Below are 8,875 nucleotides of genomic sequence, written 5' to 3'. Positions count from 1 at the left end.
TACCTTATTAGTAATTTGTATGTGACATGTAACTTCCCCCTCCAAAAAAATGCAAACTCAGCTAAAAAGCAATATCAGCCCTGAAGCCTCAGGACAATAAAGAATAAAATATTGTCCTATATTAGGAGAACACATTAATGTTTAAAAAAAATTACAAATATTTAATGAAAATCATAACCATAAGCATTTTGACGTTTTTATAATTAATAGTACATCTTCTTATACCTTGGAGCTGTTAAATAAGGAACAGAGGCTTCCACCTGGAAGGTTTTCATTATTCTATATTATGTGCTTCACTCACTGATAAAGTTCCTGAAAATAAATCAACTTGTCAGTAATATTCTAATCTACTGACTGGATCGTTTAAATGATTACGTTACAGAGAATCGCGACAATCAAAACGACTGCTTCACGATGGAATGTGACTCAGTAACGCCCAGTTCCTTTTCCTGCTGCACCAGTTCCAGCAGCAGAACGCCAGCCGCTGACTGCTCACAGGTGAACACCTTCCTTCAGATCGTCAGGTCAGAATGTGTTTCAGTCGCACCGGAATGATGGAAATACAATTTTGAAGACGTACTTGTTCTGTTATTCTTGTGACGGATTGATTGTTTCTGCTGCTGGGCCTGCTCTCCTGTCAGTTCTCTGTCTGACCCGGATCCTTCGCCTCATCATGATGCCGCTCAGAGAGAGAAGTGATGCCCAGATCAGTGATTTGCTGACAGACTACGGCATCAAGCATGGACCAGTAGTGAGTAGGTATCAAACTGGGAGGATCAAACTGGTGGCAGCAATTCTTCCTCTGTATTTTTGTCTTTCAACCATCAGCAGTTTTTCTTTGGCAGCTGCAGGCAAACAATTCAATACCATCTAATCTTAGATAGAAAATATTTTAACCAGTTAATAAAATGAAACTGGTCCATTGTTTCATGATCACTTAACAGTGAAATGCTTAATCAATATGAGGTGCACTGATTAAAAGAAGTATTACATGGTTATTACAGTTTATAGTAGGTTTTTTGTTAAAGCACATGATATAATTTATTAAGTCATTGACAAAAAAAAAGCATCACATGATTCTTATTTTTACATTAGATCAGGGATTAGCTGTCATTATTTTGTCTATGGTTGCCAAAAGTGAATTGTGTGTTTTGTGACATTGTGAACCTTTTGACCCCAGACTCCACTCGAAGTCTGTATGAGAGGAAGCTGGAGGAGGCCATGGCCAAGGACCGGACCTTCTACAGAGAAGAAGGTGGCGTGTTTCACTCAGACAAAACCCTGAAGTTCATCTTTTATTTGGTCAAGTTTGATAAATTTGGTTTTGCTTCCAATCCCTGGAATTTGACCCGTTTCAGTTCATGCAGCAGTTTGTCCCCTGATTGTCCAGATCCCAAATATTCCTGAGCAAAAGAGAAAAAAAGTAAAATTTCTGGTCTTTTGTTTGGTTTTTTGTTTAGTGTTTTTTATAGCATTACCTTGACAGCCTCTGGAAGTCGGTCATTCTGGTTATTGGTTAAATAGTAAAAGAGGAGATCAGATCAGACTGTTAGCTAAAACAGAGTAGATCTCTGATTTACTTACTTCTAACAGACTTGTTGTGGATTTCTGGATATAAACAATGTTTAAAATTCCTTTTCATTCTCCCGCTGAGACAGAAAAACACAACGAGATCTTTAAATCCTCTCCTTTGTTGTTGTTGTGATTCTTTATCCGATCTCTTACGAAATACACCTGAATATTTGCATGAGCCATCGCTTTCGTTTTCCCCGAGGGTTTACTACGAAGGAATGTTAAATATGGAGGAAGGATCCATCTCATTCCTTCCTTCCTCGTTGTTGTGAGAGAAGATGAAAGATGGAGATCAATTCATTTTAACCCTTCAAGCAGATTCATGCTGCTTAAAGGAGGAACTGAGAGAACATTGGTAAAGAAAAGACAATAATCTCCTCAATCAGATGACTCATGCTTATTTTCAGTTCCTTCCTCTTGTTTTTTTGTTTTGTTTTTTTGGCCAACTGAAAGTGTGATGATGTAATCTCCTATATAAACTATCTAGACTCTGTGGATACTTCACCTTTTCATGTGTTGCTGTATTTTATGCTGAAAGTAAACCAGACAGTTTGTTTATACGAGTTCAGAAGTGTAAGAATGTTTGTTGTTGCCGTGCAGAGGAGGAAATTACGGACATCGTATGTCGCCACCTGGTGAGTCCTGATCTTAAAAACTTGTCTTTTTTTTTTGTGCCAAGTATAAATATTTCTTCTCCTGAAGCAACTAATAATCTAATAATCTCAAGGATGTCTTTTCATTTTGACAGAGAACAAGGAAGACCTCAGCCAATCCGTCAGCACAGGTTTTGGCCGGCTCTGAGCTGAACGGAGACCAGCCACCGGACCAAGCAGAAGAGTGAGTGTTGATTTGTGAACCTGACCGTCAAGCAGAAAGATGAGACAGAGCAAAAACAATGATTGCAGAACTGAAGGAGCCGTTTTGGATGAGAGGTGAAGCAGCAGAAGAAGTCCAGTTGTCTTCTTGTCAAATCAGAGTCGTGTCTTGGATGAACCCAGGGTACTGCAGCTTATTGGGGTCAAAGGTTACTTCTACTTCTCTGTAGAAAACCATAGAAAGCCAAACTAAGGTTTGGACTGACTGAACGACTAAGAAGAAACTGTTTCACTTGGTCTGGTTTTCAAATTAAACTTTGTTGCAATGTTCACTCTACTTGTTTATTTAAGCTTAATATTTTCATGAAAATGTGTCTCTTGTGCTTCTTTTTCTATGTCCTGGATTCCTTCGTCCAGCATCAACCAAAGCAGCGGCGCTGACCCGTCGGATGACCTGAAACCGGAACAACTCTCAGAGTGAGAGTCGGGTTGTTTTGGTCAACCCAACACGGAGCAAAGGCTGCTTTGTTTCCTTTACATTCAATTTATATCATTGATGTTCTACACAGCAAATCTTCCAAATTACATCAAGACAGAATTTAACTTCTTATCAAACTATATAAAAATATATACTTATTTCAGTATATGATCTGAGAAATTGTTCTTGAAAACTGTGAGAATGGTTTAATCTTTTATTTCTCACTAGATGTGCAGCTGAGTTCAACCTAAATCAATCTGTTCATATTACTGGCCCGGATGCAGATGACAGGAATCTGTCCTTTATTATTTTACTGATGAACATGTGTTTCTATCATATCTTTTTTGTTTTATACACGATGTTCTGTTCTCCAGGACGAACCAAGGAAGCAGCACTGTACTGGATCAACAGACCCAACAGAGGTCTGCTTTTTGATATCTGCATGTTTAAGACAAAAAGAAAAGTCTCTTTCCTGCTCTAAATCTTCTCTTCCTCTGTCTCAGTGCCAATCACCACAAATTGGAAGTCAGAGAGCCAATCAGACGGAAGGCAGCAGGAAAAACACTGGTGGTGATCCCAGCGGTGCTGGCGCTGACTGCTGTAGCAGCTGGATGCTACTACACTGTGATGTGACATCAGATTCCTGGCTTTGTATTTCTTATATTTTTTTTGTTTGTTTTGTTTTGTTTCTTCTCTCAGAATGTAATGTTTTACCCCATTAGGTCAAACAGGTTTAAAGGTCTAAAGTTCACATTGTGTCTGCTGAAACAGAAACATTAAGGATCAGTCATTCTGCTTAGCAACAACAAGCCTGACCATGCTCCTTCATTATGACTATGATTGATGCTATTTCCATACGAAGCTACACCTGCCTGCCATCACATGTGTGTCCTCATCCGTCTATCCCAGGGGTGGGCACTCCTGGTCCTCGAGGGCCGGTGTCCTGCAACTCTTGGTTGTCTCCCTGATCCAACACACCTGAATCCAACAGCTGAATCACCTCCTAAATGCAATCAAGTTCTCCAGAGTCCTGCTAATGACCTCATTATTTGACTCAGGTGTGTTGAAGTAGAGATACATCTAAAAGCTGCAGGAGACCGGCCCTCGAGGACCTGGAGTGCCCACCCCTGGTCTATCCCGTGAGCTGGACCATCGTGTCTGTGTTTGTGATCCTGCTCCATCTTCTGAACCCAAATTTGATCACAGAGCATGACGGCCATGACAGCGTCTCACACCAAGTCTGGTTCTGCTTCAGGCTACTTCCTGTTAGAAGCGAGTCATTCCTTCCCCCTGTTGCCATGTGCTTGATCACGTTATAGATTGCTGCAAAGAGTAATCAGTCCCTTAGATGGATAACTCCTTCCGATTTGCATTAACAACTGCATTCGAGTGAACTGGATTATGAAAATGATAGAACTGGATATTCATAATATTATAAAGGCATGCTAAATCAAAGAAACTAAAAAGGGTACGGATGTGATTTTGACATTGAACTTTAGATGGTGTAAAACGTGGAACTGAAATTAAAGATCACTGATGTTGTGCTGGAGGTAGATGGCAGGTGAAAGTTTAGGGGAAAAGGAGACGAGCAGGAAGGCAGAAATGACTAATGCCTTACTTGGAAACAGATTATTGGACAACCAAGAAAAGGTTGTGCAGGCAAAGCTCTTAGGAGGACCGTTGAGCAACCCTGGGTCAGCAGAACAGACATCAGGACAAAACAAAGGGACCTTCCAACCCATCTCCATTTATTCCTCACTAAGTGAGGCGATTCAAATTTTAAAACAAAATCAGGTAAATGTGTTTGAGAACAAACTACCGTTTTGGAGCTCAACATCTTCACCGGTCAGGTTAGATTCAGCACCTTCATTTTAGGCTCTGATGATTGGGATTTTAAAGGAAATGATTCATGTTTTGAGATAGGCTCTTGCTTTGGAGCAAACATAATTAAATACTCCATCCTTAAAGGAAATGACCAAGTCGTGATTCATCCCTATGAAGTTTTTACAGTCACTGTCGTCCAGAAACAAACTAGTTCATGTAAAATCACTTACTCAGAAGTCATTTGAATTGTGTTTATGACAAAGAGAGCAACCAGTTGCATTCCTTATCTGCATTACCTGTGGAGGGATTTTGGCTCATTTTCACCATCATTTGTTTTGTCCTTCTGTTGCTTTTACTGCTCTGTGTTATTGTGAAGCTTTACCGTAGAATCTGCTCAGCTGGCAGAGTTTCAAATTCACATAGCTCTATCCAGTCCCATTACAGCCTGTAATGTTGCTGGTACACAATACAGTTATACATAAATGAAAAGAGAAAATATAAACAATGTTTACCTCATGTTATTTTATTTTTCATAAGTGTTGCAGCATTTTCCTTATCAGCTCACAGTATAACTGCAATGTCATTAATTTTATCAACCAATCTAAATGCAGCCTGATCACTTTGGGAGTTATTTCTGTTCCTACGTGGAATGAGTCCATTTTTAAAATTTCTGTTTGGGAAATGAACAGTAAAGCTGCTAAACTATGTCCACACTTCAACTTTCATTCTATATGAATAAAATTATTCACATCAATGCATCAGGTTTTACAGTTTCGTCACTCGGTGTGTTCAGGTGTCACTCGGAGTTTCTAGAGCTCGTTAGAGCACCACCATGTCGATGGCGTCGCTCCTGACCGCCTTGTAGATCCTCAGGGGTTTTTCACCGTGACCAGTTGATCTCCAACACCACGACTCCCAGCAGCATCGCAGCTGCAGAAAAACCTTTATTTATAACACACAACTTTAACTTTAACATTTGGATTTTCCCTCTAAGAAGTAAAGCATTAGATTTTGAGTTCTGGGTTGATTTCTTCAAATCTTTCGTACAGTTTTAAGAGTTCTGATCTACGACACTAACAAAAAAATAATGATGAGAATAAAGTCACTGAGAAGTTGAAATATTGAAGAATAAAGTAGTATTACAAGAATAAAGTCATAATATTATGACTTTTTTTCTGGTAGTATGGCTTATTTTTTTCTTAGTAGGGCCCAAATACTCTGTATTGATCACACTTTTTACTCTAATTTAAAAATTAATCTGAATAAATTCATTAAATCAGAATATAATTATTCAAAATATGTTCATTACATTTTATGCACAAAATCAGCCTTGAGTTGTTTTAGAGTCTCATTCACTTTAAATCCGAATAAGCTCCTTGTGGCCACGCCCCCAACTCAAACACTCGCATACAGCAGTAAAACTACACACACATATATATATATATATATATATATATATATATATATATATATATATATATATATATATATATATATATATATATATATATATATATATATATATATATTGGGTGATTGCACTTTTTTTCATCTGATTGCACTTTTTCTGAGTTCTGATATATATATATATATATATATATATATATATATATATATATATATATATATATATATATATATATATATATATATATATATATATATATATATATATATATATATATATATATATATATATATATATATATATTTGCATATATAATATGTATATATATATCTATTTATATTTATTTATTCATTTATTTATATATTTTTGTCTAATTATTAAAGATTAGACAGGAAACCTGTCTAATCTTTTTATATATATAATATAGCCTGGTATATAGTTATATCTTTATATCTATATACCAGGTGCGCAGATACACAAAATGGCTGCCATCATGTGTGCAGTTACACAAAATGGCTGCCACCAGGTGCGCAGTTTGACAAAATGGCTGCCACCAGGTGCTGTTGAAATAGAATTTTTAATTAGTACAAGCGTAAAAAAAAAATAGTACAAGCATACACAGGCTAAACTTTACATTAAGACAAACTTAGATAAAGATCCAAAATTAAAACAACTGGTGATTCTCTGAAACTTACATAAATTTCTAATCAGAAGACAATCTTGTACTCCCGAAGGAGGGTTTTTTTTTAGAGGGAGCGTATTGGCTATCAGGATAATAAATTCTTTACTCAGAGTTGAAGAGTTCAGGCAAACATTAAAAACTATAGAAGACTTTTACAAAATATAATCAAACGTATTAATGTAACCCCCTGGGTTCCTGGAAATATTGTTGTTTTGAAAAATAACAAATTTAATGTATGCAACTTAATATCTTAAAATAAGATATCATAATTTCAAAGTGTTTTTGGTAGGAGATTGAAATGAGTAAGAGTTCATGTGTTCTGTCACTTTAAGAACGAACTATGATTGGATAGTTTGTATGTAAAGTACAGCTCAACACGAGGTGTGACACACTAGAATGCTGTGTATGTTTTTTTGTTGTTCTGCCTGAGATCAGTTACTATTGGGTGATTGCACTTTTTCTGAGTTCTGATTGACTGGGGGGCGGGACTAAAGAGAGTACCGCGGGAGAGGAGAGACGACGCGGAGACTCGGTGGAGTTAGCTGGAACTTTTGTGAGCAGTTGGAACAGCGGCTAAAAAGTGCCACAACTTAGCGGTGCACTAGCGCTAAGGCACAGCAGATGGACCGAGGAAGAAGCGAGCGGTGAGCTGAATGCGGAGGTCTGCATAGGAGCTGTCGAGACCCACTACATCTGCGTCGGGCCTGCTGTATTGGATTTGGCTACAGTTTCCTCCGCCTCTTCCTAAAATGGCGCGAATTAACCGACGGATGTCTGGTGAGATGAGCCGTCAGGAACTATGTACACCCATCACTGCGGACTGAGGACCAAGGGTGAGTGTCTTCACTATCAGGCCTGCAACGGGGGTTTATAGACTATTTTGCCGGCTTTAATTTGTTTTATTTTTGGTGGTCCACTAATTAAAAACTGTGAATTGTTTTATGTTTTGGTGTTCAAACTAAATGACTCAGATGTGTTCGGGACTGTTCAACATAATCTAATTTGGGACTACATGAACATTTGAAAGAACGGGAAAGTCCCTATTTATAAATCAGGTGGTCTAGAAAGTATGTGGTATTTTTATTTATTTGTTTTGATACTGTTTGGCTATTTGATGGTTAGCAACCACCAAAAGGTGTTGTTTGACTTCTATTCAATTTGCCAGACATAAGGTCTGCTGGTGACCATATTCAGTGTGAGGGCATATTTTCACATGTGGTTTACTTTATTTTCGTTCTGAAGTTTGGTAAATAAATACTTTACCTGAATAAAGTCTCATCATTTATGGGTCAGACATAGGCTGTTCAACTAAGTTAAATGACAAAACGGTTCCCTGGTAGTTCATGGGAAATGTAGTGAAACCAGTTTCTTAGGGTGTAACATTAAATAATTAGAACCCAGAGCGCTAAATCTAGCATATATATACCAGAAAGCGCTACATTAAGATATTTCTTTAAGCTTTGGACAGCATGTTTTGAATTAGTTAGTTTTACATTCAAACGTTTAGTTACTATTTTTTAGCATTATATTTTGTTTCAGTAAAACACAAACACGGTCTGGTTCAATCACTGAGGCAGAAAACTAAAACAGGCCCAGGTCATAAATTGTCACCGAAGGAGGGTTTGCAAGAGACGCCTGGTATGCCAAAGACCCAGTTTGACAATCCATATATCTGCCTTTGGGGCTCTTTAGCACGAAATAATGAAATTAACATTGAGACAGCCCCCACAAAGGAAAAAACACACCTTCTAATTGCATAGGGAAATACATAGTCTTATAAAAAGCTTTGCTTGAAATGGACAAGTTGAATCTCTTTGTGCTGAGTGAGTGATTCCCAAAGATGCATCTTTGTTTTTCTTTTTAAACTCATTGCAAGTATTTTTCTATTTGTCATTTTTGTGGACTTTTGATTTCTGGGTGAGATGCTTATTGTAACATTAGGTATGCATTTGAATTCTCTGGATAAAGCTCTAGATATCTGAAGTCTAATGTTGTATTATTGCTCTTTCTCCCTGTGCACAATTAGACTCAAGAATCTGGGATAATAGAGAAAAATACATGAGCTAAATCAAGTTATTCCTCTTTAATTCTCAACA

The 8,875-nt window shown here is 37.5% G+C and overlaps 1 protein-coding gene and 1 pseudogene across 1 annotated transcript; both read left to right on the top strand.

Annotated features, from left to right (window-relative positions):
* The first annotated feature begins 475 nt into the window (after nt 1-475).
* emd (emerin) lies at nt 476-3,502 on the top strand. The gene is made up of 7 exons (XM_055048728.1): nt 476-755; nt 1,181-1,255; nt 2,173-2,207; nt 2,321-2,409; nt 2,805-2,864; nt 3,240-3,287; nt 3,369-3,502. Exons 1-7 carry the CDS (start codon nt 674-676, stop codon nt 3,496-3,498), a joined length of 519 nt encoding a protein of 172 aa, XP_054904703.1. The 5' UTR covers nt 476-673; the 3' UTR covers nt 3,499-3,502.
* A 915-nt stretch (nt 3,503-4,417) lies between these two features.
* LOC129371877 (uncharacterized) lies at nt 4,418-5,445 on the top strand (annotated as a pseudogene).
* The last annotated feature ends 3,430 nt before the right edge of the window (nt 5,446-8,875 follow it).

The sequence above is a fragment of the Poeciliopsis prolifica genome, unplaced genomic scaffold (genome assembly GCF_027474105.1).
Source record: "Poeciliopsis prolifica strain line A6 unplaced genomic scaffold, Auburn_PproV2 SCAFFOLD027, whole genome shotgun sequence".
NCBI lineage: Eukaryota > Metazoa > Chordata > Actinopteri > Cyprinodontiformes > Poeciliidae > Poeciliopsis > Poeciliopsis prolifica.
The sequence above is the reverse complement of the archived record's forward strand: the minus strand, read 5'-3'. Positions and strand labels throughout refer to the sequence as shown.

Bases quoted from the DNA above. Each gene is read 5' to 3' on its own strand.
- emd (XM_055048728.1), top strand. From the start codon at position 674: ATGATGCCGCTCAGAGAGAGAAGTGATGCCCAGATCAGTGATTTGCTG. The intron at 1,256-2,172 runs GTGGCGTGTTTC...GTTGCCGTGCAG, and splicing joins GACCTTCTACAGAGAAGAAG to AGGAGGAAATTACGGACATC. The intron at 3,288-3,368 runs GTCTGCTTTTTG...CCTCTGTCTCAG, and splicing joins GATCAACAGACCCAACAGAG to TGCCAATCACCACAAATTGG.